The 21,273-nt window shown below is 40.6% G+C and overlaps 1 protein-coding gene across 3 annotated transcripts in view; it reads left to right on the top strand.

Moving 5' to 3' along the window:
- LOC125291691 (titin-like) overlaps nt 1-21,273 on the top strand; it is a 55,769-nt gene that overhangs the window by 6,503 nt on the left and 27,993 nt on the right. For 2 of the 3 annotated variants that reach the window (XM_048238524.1, XM_048238525.1), the window contains 9 exons: nt 280-409; nt 4,755-5,075; nt 5,392-5,673; nt 16,979-17,263; nt 17,450-17,734; nt 17,849-18,133; nt 18,243-18,527; nt 18,694-18,978; nt 19,107-19,391. In XM_048238524.1, coding sequence (XP_048094481.1) covers nt 343-409; nt 4,755-5,075; nt 5,392-5,673; nt 16,979-17,263; nt 17,450-17,734; nt 17,849-18,133; nt 18,243-18,527; nt 18,694-18,978; nt 19,107-19,391 — 2,380 coding nt within the window. In that variant the 5' untranslated portion in view covers nt 280-342. The remainder of the gene's footprint in view (nt 1-279; nt 410-4,754; nt 5,076-5,391; nt 5,674-16,978; nt 17,264-17,449; nt 17,735-17,848; nt 18,134-18,242; nt 18,528-18,693; nt 18,979-19,106; nt 19,392-21,273) is intronic. The other variant, XM_048238526.1, reaches the window with a different exon arrangement.

The following is a 21,273-nucleotide window of genomic DNA, read 5'->3' as shown; positions in this document are numbered from 1 at the left end:
AAGTATCTATCTATCTCTATATCTATCTATATCTCTATGTTCCCCGCTGGCTGCCTCCGCTGCCTGGTCACTCACATCACCTCTTGACCGTTTTATTTTTCTTCATTTTTTCTCCCCACTTTTACGACGCTCTGATGTTTCATAAAATTGAGTTTCCTTCCCCATCCACTTCACCGCAACCCTGGATTACTAGTGTGTGTTCTTCCCTGCCCCAGTTATGTCGGATGTCACGTCTCCATTACTGCCTTCATTTATTTACATTTTTCTCTTCCTCCACAGAACAGTGTCACCTGTTTTTAGAGAAGATCCTGAGAAGATCCGTGTGAATCCTTGCCCGTAGTCATGCAGCCCAAGAGTGCAGATTTTGGTGAACTTGCCCCCCAGCATGGCAGTGACCTCAGCAAGCCTGGTAAGTCAAGAGTCTATTTTTTGTTGCAAGCTGCCATGCTTGCAGGCTGCAGATATTGGATAGTTGTGTAGACAGTTGTCGTTGTGCTGCAAAATTTGTTATCTGTGCTTTTCTGTAATGTCTTTGTCACATTGTTGTCTCAAATATTTACTTGCAGAGGTGGGCACAAATACATCCAAAACTATTTTGTTACAAACTACAAATACTGGCTCGTGAAATGTAACAAAATAAAATACAAAATACTGATGTGAAAAATGTATTTCATTCAAAGTCATTAGTAATTTGAAAATACTAATAATAATAATACTAATAATACTAACTACAATAATCATGGTATACCAACTTACCAAAAAATTACAAGTCATATTATTGAAAACGTATCCCCAAGAGACAAGAAGTCCTATTTTCTAATTGGCCGGCAGGGGGCTATTAATTCTATATTGGGGCATTATGAAGTAGATCTGGTAAAAAAAAAAAGAATCACCATCCCATATTAATGTAAACGATGATTGAACTGACAACAAGCAGGCTTCACAACAGTAGAATCAACTGTAACAAACCAAGATACCCACCATCATTTTCCGTAACCAATGAAAGTTGTACAACAAATTGAACACTTTGAAACATAAATTGAAACTTACCAACTTACCAATGTTGTTAGTCGCTTTGGTTAAAAAGCGTCAGCCAAATGTAATGTAATGTAATGTAATGTAATGTAACTTGGTGGAGAAAACTCCACTCTGTTTTGCATCGGGGAGGTCTTTGCCCCCGTCTCCTCAATTATTTCTGTATATCAGGACACCTCGGACACCCACTACCACCTGCTATCCCTTCGTTGGCAACTAATGCTTTTCTCTGCATTGGGGTCATTTAATGTACATTAAACTACTTTAACAGCAGTGATTACATGTACTGTATAAAACAAATACAATGTTTTGTTACTTTGATCATTTGCAGTCTTCCCATCTACTTTCGTTACTAGGCCTAATGATATGGTAATTTTAATGACAATCAAGCAACCAATGATGTTATCTGTCTTAATAACAACACTACCATCTCAGACACTTTCAAATATTAATTCAATATTCAACAAAAAGAATGAGTATTCTCTTAAAAATGTAAGACTCACATAAATCGGCAATGTTATAATGTTACAATGTTTTTTAAGTTTAGCTCTGGTACTGCCCTGAAGGTATTTAAAGCAACACCAAAGAGTTTTTTGTACCTTAAAATAATGTTTCCAAAATCGTTTCAGTGGTTCATCAACTCGTAACAGGGTGAACGGCAATTCTGCATTTGCTACGCGGCCCTCTATTGGCTATAACTGCACTATGTAAGTTTGCCAGATCGGGTAGCGGATCTGTAGTTTGATGGAATGAGATATAAGAAACTACAAATTTGACTTGCATCTGATGTCGCAATACATCGTACTTTTATAAGTCATGCAAAATATTTTACCTTGTCTGTGGACATCGTTATTTGCAAAGCCGGGGCTGGATAAACAAATAGCGTGCGTGCGACAGAGGGAAAGTTCTTTGGTGTTGCTTTAAGGAAAAACATTGAAAGGCTAGCGTGTTAAAAACCAAATTGAAAAACCAAATTCACTTTGTGAATAGAATCTGGCTAAGCCCCATTGGGGGGTTGTTTCTAGTAATCAAGTCCTTATTTTGAAACAGTTGGGCCAGCCTTTAATCAATCTGCATTGGGCCAGCTTTCAACCAATCAGCATTGGGTCACCCTTTAGCCAATCAGTACCAGTGACTAGTATGTCATTTCTACCTCCTACATAGTACATTTAACATCATTTTCCTGCCCCCAAGCGGTGGATAACCCCAATGAAGGGGAAAGCAAACGACTTTGATTGAACATAACTTAATGGAGGCACCTCTGTGAGTAGAGAAAAAACCTTAACATGATTAAATATTTAATTCCTTTTCACATGTCCTTATACACAGTTGTAACAAGTAATGTGAATTAGTTAGGTATCCTACACTAATGATATAAAGTTAGCTAGTTAGCAAGGTAATGAAGCTAACATTAAATGTTAGCTACCAGACAAATGTCCTCAACAGCAGGATTTTGAGGGTGAATTACTGTAGGTAGATAACATACATTGGACAGTTACGTAAAAACCTTGAAACCATTTAGAAACAAGCTAAACCCCATCTGAATTCAAAGGAAAAGTGTGACTGGTAGCAATTTCCTCCATTGACTCAATGGTACGCTGCTAGCATGTTTTCCCTCTTTTGTGATGCAGGCAAAGTGGCAGTAATCTACATGTTGAATGAATCTATTGCTAACAACAATGCAAGCTAATGTAATTGCCTATTACCAAACCCTGTCAACAGTTAAGGTGACAATGGACCTCATTCACCAACCATTCTTAAGAAGACATTACTTTTAAAATCCCCGTATCTAGACATCCTATGGTAGTTGTTTTTCTGGCTTAATATAACAGTTTCAAAGTAATTGTGATGAGATTTCTATTTAATCCCATCAATATATTTGCTTAATTCTTTGTGTAAACATCTTTCAGGGTTTGTAGTGTATTACACAAGAGCAATTGTGTATTTCATCCAACATGAATTAAAGATAGGGAGCAACAATCCTGTGCCTACAGTGTTCGACAAACATGACTGGATTTTAAAACAACATTTCTGGATATAGCATTAAGAGATTCGGTTAATTCGTTGTGCATACATCTTTCCGGTGTGGTAGTGTATTATAACAGTGAAATGGTATGGTAATAAATAATATGATGACACTAAGTATGCTTGTTTTTTTCTTGAATAACTTTGAATGGAGTAGTGACAAGGAGTCAATGGACATTGTAAACCCATGCATAGCAACATCTAAAATGAGCATGGCAGATAGCATCACATTTGTCTTGAGAGTCAGGTGGACAAACACCAGGTAGTGGGACCATTAGTTGAACTCTGGAAAACATCACAACATTTTAGACAGTAAGGGATATTGGTTTGGAAGATATGACCAGTCTTTACATTATATAGGCTAATTTCAATGAGACAAGGATTGTTGCAGAGGCACGTGACGCTGGTAACACAAATGCTCATGTGTGGTATAGCTGTAATGGAGGTACATTTTGGGCTTGGCATACTATTGTCTATAGTGTAAAACGTTTAATGACAGACAGGCTGGCAAACAGAAAGTAAGACAAGACAGACAGACAGATAGACAGACAGACAGATAGACTGAGGTATAGTTTCATCGTTTTCAATACAGCATGAAACCAACACCTTTAATCATGTGGCTTTAAAGATGTTATAGTTAATCATGTGGCTTTAAAGGTGTTGTTGAATTGAGTGTGCATGGAGCACATGGTATGGAACATATCATGGTGCCTCTTCATGTAGCCTAAGTTTGCATACTGGGTAGTTCCGACCCCTGTGTGTTATATTTTAAGATGGACAATTCAGCCAGATATTGTGCCTGTGAGACATCCCATAATAAACCCACAAATTGTCTTTTGATGCTCTTAAACTGGTTGTAACTGAAGTAACTTGTTTTCTTTTGTGGGTTGAAGAAATCGAATGGGGATGAGTGCATGTGTAAAACTTAGAGATAGGTATCCCAGCATCTCATGAATCTGAGATCTGTGATACGTCATTTTGTTTCTCTCTTGCAAAATAGACCTGTAAAAAAACATATTTCATCCAAAACAATGAAGAAATAATTCTGAAGGGAATGCTTTTAGGCTTTAACTTGGATTAAAGGTGAAGGTCTGATTCTCAGATATGGAGAAAACAAGATATCTTTAAAGAACAACCATCTCAACCCAAGTCTACAAGACTCAATATCCCACCTGATGGTTTTCTTGGTCTTTGCAGAACCTGCTCTTTATGAAGTGAGTGAAGGACATTTTTTCTTAAAAGGGAGAACATTTAACTCTTGACTGCACTTTTGTATGATGTCCAACAATGTGTTCACAAGCAGATATACCCTTCCAATCAACTTCCAAAACTTCCAGTCAGCTTCCAAAACTTCCAATCAGCTTCCAAAACTTCCAAAAGTTACAGGAATCTAATGTATCCAACACATTTCGCCCAATCATTGCTGATTTTTTTCATCTTTCATCAAAATGCCAAGATACTCTTGAACTACAGTACTTCCTTGAGTGAACACAATCCTACTCGGTGCTTGCTGTAACTGTATTGTCTTGCTTCCTGTAATCCCGTGTCACCCTGCCCACATATACGCATATAATCCCGTGCCACCCTGCCCTCTGCATCAATGTCTAAATACGTGTGTGCCAGGGAAGCCAGTCTAGGTAGAACCAGACTCTGTGAGATCATTGCCATACTTTATTGGTTATCACTCTTTTTAGAACCTGAAGGCTGTACCAAGAGACAGGATAAAATGCAGCCTGCTTGTTTTGTGATGAAGATGGGCGACGTTTCAATTCCGATTCACGCTAAACTGAGACTGGAGTGCAGATTCTCGGGATCTCTTCAGCTGTTTGTGACTTGGTACAAAGACGGCAAGCAGCTCCATGGGTCGTACAGATACAGCAGGAAAGTTATTGAGAACACCTGCATCTTGGAATGTCTTCACGAGTGTGATAAAGAGACTCCTGGAAAGTACTCCTGTGAAATTAGCAATGCCTATGGCACCGACATCTGTCATGCTCATGTCAGCATAGACACAGGTTGGTGCAAAATTAGTCAAAAACCTAGTCACTTTTCAGTTTCTCTAGTTATACAACCATTTTTACTAAGCTTACTGGCTTTATTTTGAGGTCCCTTGTACAGCTAGAATTAGTGTTACATGTAATAGATAATTGATTGTAAATATCATGTTGATTAACAGAGGATGAGTTGCAGAATTGATGTTTAAATGGATTACAAAAAAGTTTATTTATCCTCGCTGACAATATGTAATTAATGTAATTACACTAATGTAAATAATGTAATGTAACTTTACACTAATGTAACGTATTGTAATCAAAATATTGTTCCTCTTAGAACCTGCCCATTTTGTGACAAAACTGAAGGACATCACCATCCTTTTAAGTCAGAAATTGCGACTTGAGTGCACCTTTAAAGGAGTTCCAAAAATGTCTGTAACTTGGTACAAAAATGGGAAGGAAATCAATGCCTCACACACATATAGCACAAAGTTCACAGGAAGCTCTTGTACTTTGGAGTGTCTTCATGAGTACAAAGATACCTCTGGGATTTTTGCCTGTGAGGTCAGCAATGCTTATGGGACTGAGATCTGCTATGCTAATGTCAGAGTGCTAACAGGTCAGTCTGCATTCAGTCTTGCATTGCCAGAATGTTTCAGGGAATATTTTCATGGGGCATTTCTTGAAACATTGAAGATGTTTGAGCATTTCTCAGGAAAGGCATGGTGGTCATGATCATTGGCACTCACATGTTGCATGGAGCTCGTTTTTCAGACTGCAATATCTGTGACATTTTTTGTGGAAAAAAGCAATGTATGAAGCCAACACAAATATTTCAGTTCCGCTTTCGACATCTTAACCAATGGAATGCAACCTAATGAATGGAGTCACCACTCATTGGCAAGCAAACAGCATGGAGGTATGCATGCATGAAGGTTGGACAAATTGCATGCCCTATTGCAGGGGTTCACAAGCATTTGCAATACTACCGCCCCACCCCCAAAATGTCATGAAGTGCAGACCAAAGTGCACTGAACATGTTACACGTTTCCTCTGTGGATTGGTTTGTGATGTGCCATGTTCCAACGTGCCCCTGAAGTGCAAATAAGTTTCCTTGTACTGTATTTGCAGAGTGGTGTTTTTTGAGAACCTAAGGCATCAGTCAGAGTAATTATGTTCCTGTGACTGAAGTGCAAATAAGTTTCCTTGTATTTGCAGAGTGGTATTTTTTGAGAACCTAAGTAACTCTACAGTCAGAGTAGTTATGTTCCTATGATTGCCAAAAGCCAATGCTTCTGAAATGTAAAGTGTTGATTTTGATTTTGGTTATCAGAGTGTGATAATTATGATAATATATATATATATATATATATATATATATATATATATAATGAACTTTGGGCTATTACTTCATACGCTGATTGGGTTGGATCTGGCAATGCTAAACCACAAACCAGAGCAGGTGGTTAGACAGCAATTATTAGCTCTGGTTATTGTGCATTCCGAAACCAGTGTTGGGACTCTTCCTTGTTGATTTTGGAGTCTGAGATACTAAGGAGCTGCTGGATTAATGTTGTATTATTTTTTGTTTTGTTTTTAGCAGTTCAATTAACAAAGCTAGAATCCTATTGTTTTTGTTCCAGTTATCATTATATTTTTCACTTGAAAGGCAGCAGACAAAAAACATTAACACCCAGAAACATGAAAGCACACAGCAGATTCTCAAATGAGGTACCTTAGGGACATGAAATGACACTGACTGACATTGAATTCTTGCTGTAATAATCAAATGTACTAGATTGACGTAGCCAGACTAAATTGTATTCAGAATTTGAGTCAGTTGGGACATGATGATGTGGTGTGTTTCAACTGATATTGGGGGGAAATGCCTCTGGACACAATTGGGTAGACCTGACCAATCAAATCAATGGAATATGTGAATCCTTTCATGTGAATTTGTCTATAATATCAATGGTACTGTGCAGACAAATGTCTTGTAGGTCAACAGTTAGAGTGGTACATCACTCATCTTACAATCCAAAGGTTCAGGGTTTACGCACCCATTTTTCTGTGGTGTGTCCTGTCTTGATATTTATAAACACAGATTTGTCTGATGTACTTTTTATGTCAATATGACCTCTCTATTTGGAGTTATGTATGCCTCACTATTCATTGAAATATAACTTCCTAAATAGCTGCCCAAAAGCTGCTACCAAGATGGCCGCCGAGTGGTCAGACTTAATTTAAATTGGGCATGACCATGCTTCATCTCCAGAAAAGTATGACAACAAGTTGTTCAGGGAATTTTGATTCATAAAACAGGTTTCAAGGTTATGTATCAATCAAGTTGAAATTGTTAACTATTATGCCTGGGATTATTGAAGTGCTACTGGGTGATCTGAGGTATGAGAGAGTAGAGGATGGTGTTTTTCAGAACCTAAGCTGGTATTTCAACCTGAATTTGCAAATCATCCCTGCCAGGAGAGGTGCAGAATATACAGTGGTCTCTCTGCACAGTCCCAAAACACATATTCTCAAGAAACATGGTGCAACAATAACCTCCAACATAACATCTCAAAAACTGTCCATCAGATCCCTTAAAACACAGATCCATTATCACCATCAAATACAAACGATAAATGAGTTCTTCAAATACTTTGGCAATATTATATACTGTATATGTATTTTTTGCCTTTATTTTAGATGGAATAATGATGATTGACAGGAAGTGAGTATCTCTACCAAAGCGTGGTATGGACACTGTTGCACCATGGGTACTTGGACCGAAACGTGGTATGGATGCTGTTGCACCATGGGTACTTGGACCAAAGCGTGGTACTGTATGGACGCTGTACAGTAGCACCATGGGTAGTTGGACCGAAGCGTGGTACTGTATGGACGCTGTACAGTAGCACCATGGGTACTTTGACCGAAGCGTGGTATGGGCGCTGTGGCACCACTGCGCCCCTCCCTGCACCCTGCTGGAGAGCGTACAAGACTGATAGGAAACAGCTTAACATGCTACACGAGGCTGATAGTAAACAGCTTAACATGCTACACGAGGCTGATAGGAAACAGCTTAACATGCAGGCTACACGAGGCATGTAACTGAAGCGTTCCATTCATATAGCATGTGCACCCTGCTGGAGAGCGCACAAGACTGATAGGAAACAGCTTAACATGCTACACGAGGCTGATAGGAAACAGCTTAACATGCTACACGAGGCTGATAGGAAACAGCTTAACATGCAGGCTACACGAGGCATGTAACTGAAGCGTTCCATTCATATAGCATGTGCTGCAGGGATGCTAATTAGCACCCGCCACCTGCCAAATGCGGGTTTGTGTATTGGCGGGGGAATTTGGTCAACTTACCAGCCCCTGTGGCAGGTAAATAAATAAAGCTAGCATACCACAACTTGTCAGATCTGGTATTGACGGTTAAAAATAATAAAGTGTCTGTAGGGATCATGTAACGTTACCAGCCTATAGGAGTAAATTGCGCTGATTTGGTAGTTATCTACAATAACTAGGCCTACCATTGAGCCGCTGCCAGCAGAATAGCCTATGGGCACTGGTGCAGCACTTCACTTTTTGCCACTACCATTAAGAACACGTGTTACTGCTAACTATTTCAGAATGACTGCATAAACATTAATATAGCGAGATCTGTGGATCTGTGTTGTATCTTCACAGACTAATATTCTCATGTGAAAAGTGGCCTGTATAGCTATTTTAATCAGCCTGTGACACCTTCACGGAAAACTATGACATGCTGCTATGATGGACGGACGCACATCTCCACACTCATTCGTCATGGTGTAATATCTCACAAACTCTTCATTCAAGAAATTACAAACAGCATATCAGAATAAACAGTAGAACTTACCGAACACAAAGGTGTAAAGAATTCCCCTATACAATTAGCTGTTCCAGAGTAATCCGGTTTTGAAATTGAGGCAAATGTCTACATGGTCACATTTTCATACAGTTTTTCTAGTGGCAGGTAAAAAAAGTTGAGTGGCTGGTAGATTTTGGAATCTCCACAGTGGCAAGTGGACAAAATATTTAATTTCCATCCCTAATGTGCTGCAAAAATTAGCTTCTGATAGAACTGACTACACAAGACAGAGGTCTTGCCTCCGCAAGTGGATGAATCCCTCATGTGATGTGCTGCATAAATCCTTGTCTTTGTCCTTAAATAATATACAGTAATTTCCTGTGTATTAGCCACATCGAGTGTAAAGCAACCAATAATGTTTTATGTGAATTAAAAAAACAACCGAATGGTTAGTGCCGCCACTCTGAGTAATCAAAGGCGATTCAAAACGAGTCAGAACGTCAAAATTCCGGTGTCCACCACTCTAGTTCATCCAAAACAAACCAGAAAAGGGACTCAAAGTGCTAAATACCGGAATTTTCCTTTAAATAATATACAGTAATTTCCCGCGTATTAGCCGCATCGTGTGTAAACCACACAATAAGTGTTTTATGTGAATTAAAAAAAAACAATACTGTGTATTGACCGTACCTGTGTAACCGTAGTTCTCAATAGCCCAAATGAGTCAGAATCATAGTGTGCTTTAGAATAATTAAGAAATGTAAAGCCCCTATGTGTTAACCTTACAGCTGAAGAAAACATCAAGTCAAAGTCAAAGAGTCAAAGTCAGCTTTATTGTCAATTTCTTCACATGTTCCAGACATACAAAGAGATCGAAATTACGTTTCTCACTATCCCACGGTGAAGACAAGACATATTTTGCCAATTTAGGTCCACAGACAAACATAACATTCAAGTAAACAAAAAAGTAAGTAAATAAGTAAATAAGAGGGCACATATAATAATGAAAAAATAAGAGCAGCAAAATTTGGTTGAAATTGTGCATAGACAGTCAATAAAATACTAGTGCAAAGTCAGGCCAATAAAAGGCTTGGGTAGTTCTGTTTGACCTAAGTAAGAAAGAAAGTGGCATAGTGGTGCAAGTTATGTAAGAGCAGCAGAAGTGTTGTGTTTTCAGGACAACAACACCAAGTTGTAAAGTGTACAAGTGTGCAAGTGTGCAAGTGGAGTAGTGCAGGCGACCATTTTGGGTCCAATGTCCAGGATGTTATGTAGCTGAGGGTGGAGGGGGAGAGGAGGAGAGAGTTCAGCATCCTTACAGCTTGGTGTATGAAGCTGTTGGTGAGTCTGGTAGTGCGGGATCGCATGCTTCTGTACCTCTTCCCAGAGGGCAGTAGATCAAACAGATTGTGAGCGGGGTGACTTGCATCACTCACAATTTTGGTCGCCTTGCGGGTGAGGTGGGTGGTGTAAATGTCCTTCAGGGAGGGGAGTGAAGCACTAATAATCCTTCCAGCTGTGTTCACTATGCGCTGCAGGGCTTTCCTGTTGTATTCAGTGCAGCTTCGCCCCACACAGCGATACAGCTGGAGAGGATGCTCTCAATGGTGCCTCGGTAGAATGTGGTCATGATGGCTGGTGGAGCACTTGCTCGCCTGAGTTTCGCAGGAAGTACAGGCGGGCTGAGCTCTCTTAAGCCAGTGATGCAGTGTTGGTGGTCCAGGAGAGGTCTTCACTGATTCCCCAGGAATTTGGTGCTGCTCGCTCTCTCCACCACAGCACCGTCGATGGTCAGTGGCAGGTGTTGGGTGTGACCTCTCCGGAAGTCAACAACAATCTCTTTGGTCTTGCTGGACGTTCAGCAGGAGGTTGTTGTCCCTGCACCATGTGGTCAGATGGTCGACCTCCAACCTGTATTGAGTCTCAAATTAAGCCCTTAGTGATGAGACCCACCAGAGTTGTGTCGTCAGCAAATTTCACTATGTGATTGTTGCTGTAGGTTGCAGTGCAGTCATCGTCAGCAGGGTGAAGAGCAGCGGACTGAGCACGCGCAGCCTTGGGGGCCCCTGTGCTCAGTGTGATGCTGCTTGAGGTATTGTTGCCAACACATTACTACTTGGGGCCTCTGACAGAGGAAGTCCAGTAGCCAGTTGCAGAGGTAGGTACTGAGTCCCAGTTTGTCAAGTTTGCAGATGAGTTGTTGTGGTATTATGGTGTTGAATGCAGAACTGAAGTCTATAAACAGCAGTCTCACATATGAGTCTCTTTTTTCCAGGTGGGTGAGGGCTGGGTGGAGGGCAGAGCAGATTGCATCCTCTGTAGACCGCTTGGCTCGGTATGCAAACTGGAAGGGGTCCAGGGTGGGGGGAGAATGGCTTTGATATGTGACATGACAAGCCGCTTCGAAGCACTTCATGATGATGGGTGTCAGTGCCACAGGGCGGTAGTCATTGAAGCAGGATGGAGCAGTTTTCTTCGGCACAGGTATGATGGTGGCAGCTTTGAAACATGATGGGACGATGGCTTGCTTCAGGGAAGTGTTAAAGATGTCTGTGAAGACATCCTTAAGCTCCCCGCGCAGTCCTTCAGCGCCGCGACCTGGGATGTTGTCTGGACCTGTTGCCTTCACGGGTGTTGATAGCAGCAAGTGTCCTCTTCACGCTGTCGGCAGAGAGGCACAGGGGCTGCTCATGTAGAGGGGGATGTGTCTTCTGTGGGCAGGTGCTGTTTTGTGCTTCAAAGCGAGCAAAGAAGCGGTTCAGGTTGTTGAGCAGAGGGATGTTGCTCTCACAGCTCTGTGGCGCGGGCTTGTAGTCCGTGAGGGCCTGAATGCCCTGCCATAGGCTTTGTGCGTTCCTGCTGTCTTTGAAGTGGGTGGTTATCTTGTGAGTGTATTCCTTTTTTGCTTCCTTGATGCCACGGGACATGGCAACATGTTGCATCCAAGCTGTAAAATACATTGATTTGCAAAATCAATGTATAAACTCCGTTAATAGGCGGGAAATTACAGAATCTATTTTTCTAGATTTGAAAAAAATATTATGTCAAACTCAGATGATCATCAATCCAGTAATTGCATAAGGGATAATGGACGATGCAGCGTTCGATTAACAGAAATGAATGCTCAGTTGAGGTTGTAAAACGGCCCCGGCGCGCAGCGGAGTGCATTCATTTCTACATTCATTTCTCTTAATTCAACACCGTGGAGTCCATTATCCTGCTTATTCGACTGTTGCCACTTGCGTTGTGCTCATTTCCTGTTACAATTTTAACGTTTTAATCGCTAAAACTGTCTTGTTTGTAGAACTACTTCTTTCTGACACATATCAACTAGTTTCTCAACTTGCAGGACAAACTGCCGTTACTAGTTCTAAATGGATGGTTGCTATGGACCAAGGCCAGTCGTTAGTTTTAAATGGATGGTTGCTACAACTACGACCAAAGGCCAGTCGTTCCATCTTTCTTTTGTCAAGCATCTTTTGTTTTGCCATATCCCAGGAGTCTGATTAACCTTATCTTTACTTTGAAACATCGCTATTTTACTTAGCCTACTGCCATCCAACTAGCTAAAAGCCACCTCCGTCATGTTAAATGTTGCTATGTTCTGAACGTCTGTATTTTACAGCTTGGATGCAACATGATAGTTAATTTAAACTTCACAAGGAGTTGAGCGAATTAATATACAAGTGTGATACCGCCAAAAAAAAAGGATCTACTTCATAGGTGTTATAACATATGCTAATGTACGTTCTAAAGAACACAGGTCAATGGGAAATTCAACCAAGCATTAGAATAATTATGAGAGCCAGCTCGTTTTGTGGAAAAGCTAAAGGACCACACCATCCCAATGAGCAAGAGATTGATACTGGAGTGTAAACTTACTGGAAGCCCACAAATGTTTGTTACCTGGTACAAGGAAGGGAAGCAGTTGTACGCATCATACAGATACAACACCATAGTCAAAAACAACAAATGCATCCTGGAATGCCTGTATCCCTGTAACGAGGAAACATCTGGAATTTACTCTTGTGAAGTTAGCAATCCATATGGAATAGATATTTGTCATGCCCACATTGTTGCTGGTCCAGGTTTGTACATTATCATCTTTGCATAATTGAAGTGAGATATCCTTATGTTCAAACAGTTCCTTACTGAAACTGACACTTTAGACAACTTTAGATTTGTTAATGCCTAAGATAAGATAAGATAAGAAACATTATTGTCCATTCAATTTAAAGGCACACTATGCAAGATTTTCACCTTTATGAAGCCAATTTGATGGTAAACAAACTTGTAATAGGCGAATCGTTCACCTAGCATAGCTATACAGCATAGACGTAGCGAGTCCCTACCGAGAAAACCAGCCATGCAACTTCCAAGAGTGGCGCCCCGCCAAAACTCCTATTACAAGAACTTTGCTATTTACAATAGCAGTTTAACATATAAATACATTGCGACTCTAGAGGGAGCTCTAAACTCGCCAAAAATACCTAAACCTGCATAGTGTACCTTTAAACATAAAATGTTAGAACTCACTGCTGCATGGAGCTCGTTCTTCAGTCACCAGTCATGATAGCGGTGTCTACATGTGACAATAATTAGACCAGTCTTCCAAATTTGTTTTTGTGTTCCGCAAATGGAATGCTTCAGTTCTGTGCCTGGTGCAACCTGCCTGTAAGTCACAAATGAAATGCTTCAGTTACATGCCTGGTGCAACCTGCCTGTAAGTCACAAATGGAATGCTTCAGTTCCTGCTCACTGTCAAAACTCGAAATTGAAAGCATGACAGAGGAAGAGGGCAGACTAGGCCTACTTCAGTTGTTAGCCTACATTCAGAACCAAGAAACTGACATCTGGAGTCTCTCTCAGGTGTGTGTGCTCCTTTCGTGAGACAGAAAGAAAAGCTGAATAGGCTATCCCTCCTGCATGCGGGCTTTAGCGGGCGGGAGCGGGACGTCATGGTACAGATGCGGGCGGGAGCGGGACATCATGGTACAGATGCGGGCGGGAGCGGGACATCATGGTACAGATGCGGGCGGGAGCGGGACTAAAAATGACACATTGATGCGGGAGCGGGACAGAATATTGCGGGAGCGGGCGGGAGCGGGCAGGAGCGGGACAGAATATTGCGGGAGCGGGCGGGCGCGGGACTCAAAAATCAGTCCCGAGCAGAACTCTAGTTGGGGGTCCTCCCCCAGAACATTTTTAATTTGTTTGATGTGATTTCCTGTATTTTGGTGCATTTTGGGGATGGCCAATACTTTAATTCAATCAGATTCATAGCCTACATCCTGACGTGTTGATATTGAGGCAATGATTCCATGCAATGGCTTGGGCTTCAGGGCCCCCTGACCCCTTGGGCCCCTGGGCCTGGTAGATCCGTGCAGTAATCCATCCCTGATCACATCCACAAAAGGACTTCACTCTACATTATGAAGCACTGAGATAAAACATCAGCACAATGTACTGTATGTAATGACCAGTCATAGATTAAAATACATCTCTTGTAGATTGGGAGGTAAGGTAAGGTATACTATTTTGTCCCCAGAAGGAAATTTAAATAAATCTCTTGTAGATTGCGAGCTAAGGTAAGGTATACTGTTTTGTCCCCAGAGGGAAATTTTTATAAATCTCTTGTAGATTGTGGGAGGTAAGGTATACTGTATTGTGCCCAGAGGGAAATTTAAATGAATCTCTCGTACTATGCGAGCAGCGAGTATCAATTGTGATATGTGTGGCAAAGGGTTTCCTAGCACATACATGTTTTTGGACAGCCAAGATGATTTGTGAAAATGTAAATTTCATAACTTTTCATAGAAATTATTTTCTTAAAATCAACTTTCTCTGCCATTGTTGGGGATTGTCTGGCTTATCAGGGGGAATCAAATTGTCTTTCTCAGAAGATCTCACTATGATAGAACTTTCTGCTACAAAAATTCATAATACAAAAACTTCAACAACACAGATGTGGGAACAAAGTTATTCTAAGAATGCAATGAGATTGCATTTTCTATACAATAACTTGATCGATTGCATGTTTGGATATTTCCACAACAGCATATAAAACAGTTTTCATTCTCTCTTTTTAAAGTTTCCAATGTACTCTTATTTTGCAAACTGTTTGTGTAGTGTGCAGAGCTATATTCATTTTACAGACTAATGGACATTCACCAATGACAGTTGACAGTGGACACTGACCAGTATATCATCCATATACACCATATAGTCCACTAACACCTATATCATCTGTATAGTCCACTAACCAAAACCTATATCATACACCATATAGTCCGCTGACTTTAAAAAGAAACGGCATCACTTGTATAGAACAGCAACAGCATCAATTGTATAGAAGTTTATTAACCAAACTATAAAACAGCTTTATAAAAGGACTCTAATTTGAATGACGGGTGAAGTCTTAAATGTAATATTTGAAACACATGAACCACAAATGTATCTCACTGTTGCAGAAGTACATACAAGACATACATTTTAGACACTAACATTGCCGAAAACTGTTTATAATAGATTTAACCAAACCAATATACTAATGGCATTGTTACTGCTCTCAGTATATATATATATATATACTTTTCAATTCAATTCAATTCCATTCAAAAAACTTTATTTATCCCCGAAGGGCAATTTTCCTTATGCAGGCATAGTGACATATAAGACATAACACAACATATAAGACATAACAAATATATATATATATATATATATTGACAGACAGGAGTGTAGGGGGGGGGGGGGGGGGGGTTAGTCCCAGGAGAGGGAGGAGGAGGGGGCTGAGAGTATATTCAAGTTCAAAAGGCGAATAGCCTCAAAAGTAAAGGTGGCCTTCCTCCTATTAGTCCTAGTCCTAGCCAGAGGACAGTGCAGACGCCTGCCAGAGGGCAGCCATTCAAAAACTCTATGTAGGACATGGGTAGAGTTTTCTGATGCAGTTGGCTTTCCTTAATGTTGCCTTGTTGTGCAGTGATGTCAGAGACTGAAGAGGGTGGCCAGTGATTTTAGAACATGTTCACAATGCTCTGGAGGTGTTTCTTATTTTTGATTTTGCTGGGTTTGTGCCAAAGACTGACATATATGTGTCTTTCCAGGGACCCTCAATTTTGAAGAAATTGGTCCATATAATTGATTTGCCCTGGAGGGTCACATAGTATAGCACTTTCTGATATTTGTTTTACATGGATGACAATGTAAAATGTCAAGGCATGTCAAATTACCTCAAAGCTTCCTCACAGGTCTTGCCTGCCCAAGTGGATGAATGTGCTGCATTAATCCTTGTCTTTGTCCTTAAAGGAAAATTTCGGTATTTAGCACTTTGAGTCCCTTTTCTGGTTTGTTTTGGATGAACTAGAGTGGTGGACACCGAAATTTTGACGATTGGTCCTGTCTCAACTTTTCTGACTCGTTTTGAATCGCCTTTGACTACTCAGAGTGGCTGCCAACAGGCATACTGTAGGCTACTCAAACATGTCCTAAAACAACCCTTAACGTTCGTTTTCAAAACTGTGCAACTCACCAAGTGGTTAGTGCCGCCACTCTGAGTAATCAAAGGCGATTCAAAACGAGTCAAAAAGGTTGAGACAGGACCAATCGCCAAAATTTCGGTGTCCACCACTCTAGTTCATCCAAAACAAACCAGAAAAGGGACTCAAAGTGCTAAATACCGGAATTTTCCTTTAAATAATATACAGTAATTTCCCGTGTATTAGCCACATTGTGTGTAAACCACACAATAAGTGTTTTATGTGAATTTAAAAAAAACAACACTGTGTATTGACCGCACCCCTGTAACCGTAACTCTCAATAGCCCAAATGACTCAGAATCAGATTGTGCTTTTATCAAAAAGAAGAATTGAGAAAAAAAACTGTACAACTGTACTCATGTAAAGCCCCTATGTATTAGCCTCATAGCTGAAGACAATATGTGTAAAATCAATGTGTCAACTCTGTTAATAGGCGGGAAATTATGGTATCTATCTTTCCATACTTGAAAAAAATATCACGTCAAACTCAGATTATCATCAATCCAGTACTTGCTTTAAATTGTATTCCACCTTATCTTTCACAGAGCCAGCTCGTTTTGTGGAAAAGCTAAAGAACCACACCATCCCAATGAGCAAGAGATTGATACTGGAGTGCACATTTACTGGAAGCCCACAAATGTTTGTTACCTGGTACAAGGAAGGGAAGCAACTTTATGCATCATACAGATACAACACTAAAGTGAAAAACAACAAGTGCATTCTGGAATGTCTGCATCCCTGTAACCAGGAAACATCTGGAATTTACTCTTGTGAAGTTAGCAATCCATACGGAATTGATATTTGCCATGCCCAGATTGTTGCCGTTCCAGGTTTGTACATTATCATCTTTGCATAATTGAAGTGGCACATCCTCATGTTCAAACAGTTCTTTACTGAAAGACACTTTGGTCAACTTTAGATTTGCTATTGCTTAAGATAAGAAACAATATTGTCCATTCAATTTACATAAAATGTTAATGAAAAAATAAAACTGCTTTCAATTTGTTTCCTCTCAGAACCTCCACAGTTTGTCTCTAAGTTGAAGGATCTGTCTGTTCCAATGACCAAGAAACTCAGACTGGAATGTACCTTCACCGGAGCCCAGAAGATGTTTGTCACATGGTATAAGGATGGCAAACAAGTGTATGCCTCCTATAGATATAACACAAAGGTCACTAAGAAATCCTGCATCCTGGAATGCCTTCATGAGAGCAACGCAGAAACTACAGGAAGATACTCCTGTGAAATCACTAACAAATATGGAACAGATGTATGCTATGCTCAAATCACTGCAGTGGCAGGTCAGTATCTGAGAATTGTGCTTCCTTTTTTTCAATGCTTGAGTTTGAAGATTCACTCACACCGTTGCATGTAGTGGAAATAGTTACTAAGTTTTAATGCCCACCCTCTCTCAGAGCCACCACACTTTGTGAAGAAGCTGAAGGACGTTTCCATCCCAATGAGCCAGAAGCTGAGACTGGAGTGCATTTTCGCCGGGGCCCCCAAAACATTCATCACCTGGTACAAGGATGATAAGCAGTTGTACGCCTCCTACAGATACAACACCAAAGTGATCGGGAACACCTGCATCCTCGAGTGTCTGCATGAGTGTAACCAGGACACCACGGGAAGATACTCCTGCGAAGTGTCAAACAAGTTTGGATCTGAAAGGTGTCGTGCCGAGGTGAAAACAGTGACAGGTTTGTACATTAAAGGCCCTAAGGGCATTGATTCTATCTTAGCAATGCATTGTATATTCATTTATTAAGTGCAATTGACATTGACTTAAACAGTTCAAAATCTGTCCAGATTCTCCTCGCTTTGTGAAGAAGCTGTCCAGCATGCAGGTCTATATTGGAGACAAAATGACCCTGGAATGCACATTTACTGGGGCCCCAAAAATATTTGTCACTTGGTATAAGGATGGCAAGCAACTGTATGCTTCTTACCGACACAACACAAAACTCATGGGCAATAAATGCATTGTGGAGTGCCTTCATGGCAGCACAAGAGACACTGCAGGAAGATACTCATGTGAAATAAGCAATTCTCGTGGATCATCTATCTGCCATGCTGATATCACAGTAGGAACAGGTTTGTACAGTACTTTACGATTAATCTTTTATAAAGTAATTGTACTGTACTGGAGTAGTTTGTTGTATATTCACAGATCATAAACTTACAGATTGTCATATTTAGAAATAACTGAAAAATAGGATCCAATATCAGTGAATAAAGAACATTGTATTTTTCCTCTCAGATACCCCACACTTTATGAAGAAACTGGTGGACATGACCCTTCCACTGAACAAAATGTTGAAGCTAGAATGCACCTTTACGGGAGCCCAGAAAGTATCTGTGAGTTGGTATAAAGATGGCAAACAGCTCTGTGGCTCTGATGGATACAACACCAAAGTCTCCAACAATTCCTGCATATTGGAAGGCCTGCATAAACCAAACAAAGAAACTACTGGAAAATACTCCTGTGAAATTAGCAACTCTTATGGAACAGCAATCTGTCATGCCCAGATCGTTGCAGACCCAGGTTTGTTCAGCTGTTCAGGTTTATGAAGTTTAATAGTTTATAGAGTTAATCTATGAACAAATCATGTATATTTCCATTCCTGATCTGTAACAGTGAGATTATATCCATTTTAATCTTCTTTCTCTCAGAGTCGGCTCGCTTTGTGAAGAAGCTTCAGAACCTCCTAATCCCAATGAGCCAGAAACTCAAACTGGAGTGTGCATTCTCTGGCGCTCCCAAGATTTCTACCACTTGGTACAAAGATGGTGAAGTGCTCAATGCCTCCAACAGATACAACACAAAGCTCTCTGATAACTCTTGCATCATGGAATGCCTACATGAATGCAAGAAGGAGACGGCTGGAAGGTACTCCTGTGAAATCTTCAATCAGTATGGGACAGATCTCTGCCATGCCCTCATCAACCCAATTACAGGTAGGATTACTGCAATGGAGGATATTGGTTGTCTGACTTGAGATGTTCTAAGCCTTGTACAGGCAATCCTATGGACATTATTATATTTCAAGACAATGCAAATTGTGTCATCAGTAATTTCCTGAATAGCTTCAGTCGTAAGCTATGCAGAAACAACAAAAGATGTTTCTTGAAAATATTTCATGCTTGGTTCTAGAATAAACTTTCGTTAAAGGTAAACCTTCATGGACTTCCGGCATGACGAGTTAGTGACCAGACGCGCAAAAGGGGGCTCCGACTAACCTTTTCATATTTTTGAGCTGAACAACCTTAGTACCTTTTTTCTTATATTTTGGTTGACTTGAAACTGGACGTTCATACACACTTTATACGAGAGTGTCAAGAAATAGGCCTAATGAGCACTAAACAGAAACAGCAAGGAACTCAAGCTAACGTTTCGGCTAAGTTAGCTAACATGGCTAGAGAAGCTGACTGGACTAACTAAAAAAGACAGCCCGATTACCAAAAACGACCTCGAATCCCTACTTAATGATCAGCGTGAAAGCTTCAAGACCGATGTGGCGGCTCTGATCCACGAGTCGACACAATCCCTCAAATCATCAGTGGATTCACTGGGACAACAGGTATCATCGTTTAATAACCGTCTCACTCAAACAGAAGTTTTGGCTGGGGAAAACTTTGGAAAACTCACCGAGATGGAGACTACTGTTAAAACGCTTCAATCCCAGTGTAGAAAACTTCTGGATAAAATCGACGATCTCGAAAATAGCTCCAGACGTTCGAATTTGAGAATAATCAACGTGCCTGAGGGGAGTGAAAGTGGCCAGGACCCAACTAAGTTTGTGTCAGACTTGCTGATGACGGTGACCGGCTCCGAGGTCTTCAGTAGGCCCCCAGAGATCGAGAGAGCGCATCGTTCCCTCCACAGATCGGGGGACAGTAATACAGAGAAGCCAAGAGCATTTATCGTCAAATTCCTCCTTTTTCAAGAGAAAGAGAAAGTCCTGAGATAGGCCAGGAGACATCAGATGACCTACCATGATTCCGAACTGAAAGTCTACCCAGATATCAGTTTTGAACTGACCAAACAGCGAGCGTCATTTAACGGGATTAAAAATTCCTTGTATCTGAAGGGAATAAAGTTTCGCCTGCTGCACCCAGGCCATCTTCACGTCTCATTCCAAGATCAGGACTATTATTTTGATTCGCCACAAAAAGCCCAGGACTTTCATGACCAGCACATCAACGTCTCTGACCAGTAGGCCTAGAAATCGGCCTCATCCCGAGATGTTTGTTACAGCCAGCAAGTTAGAATTTTCTGTTAATTTGGATTGATAAAAAACCTGTTGTGAGTACTTTTTTGGAGATTTGTGATTACCTGAATTCTATTTTTATGATAGGCCTATCGTTCTGTTTCCTTATTCTGTATAAATACATATACATAAAAAATACATAATAACAATAATAACATAATAACATAATGACTGTGGGCGTCGTGGATTGGCCATTGTTTCCAATCCAATTTTAGTAGCAAAGCACGAGGTGCAGCTATTTTATTTCATAAAAAAGTTCAGTTTAGCCCATCTAACATAATAGCTGACAATCAAGGCCGATTCATTATAGTTACAGGTTCTCTTAACCATGTAGCAGTTACTCTTGTAAACTTGTATGCACCCAACTGGGATGATGAAGCATTTGTTACAAAAGTGGTGTCATCTCTCCCAAATTTAAGCGGTCATCAATTCATTTTGGGGGTGACCTTAACTGTGCAATTGACCCGCTACTGGACAGATCCTCCTCCAGACAACACCCACCATCTAAAATGGCCAAAGCCTTCTCTTTGTTCATGAACCAATTAGGAAGTGTGGACCCATGGCGTTTC

This window comes from Alosa alosa, chromosome 3 (assembly GCF_017589495.1).
Source record: "Alosa alosa isolate M-15738 ecotype Scorff River chromosome 3, AALO_Geno_1.1, whole genome shotgun sequence".
Taxonomy (NCBI): domain Eukaryota; kingdom Metazoa; phylum Chordata; class Actinopteri; order Clupeiformes; family Clupeidae; genus Alosa; species Alosa alosa.
The sequence above is the reverse complement of the archived record's forward strand: the minus strand, read 5'-3'. Positions and strand labels throughout refer to the sequence as shown.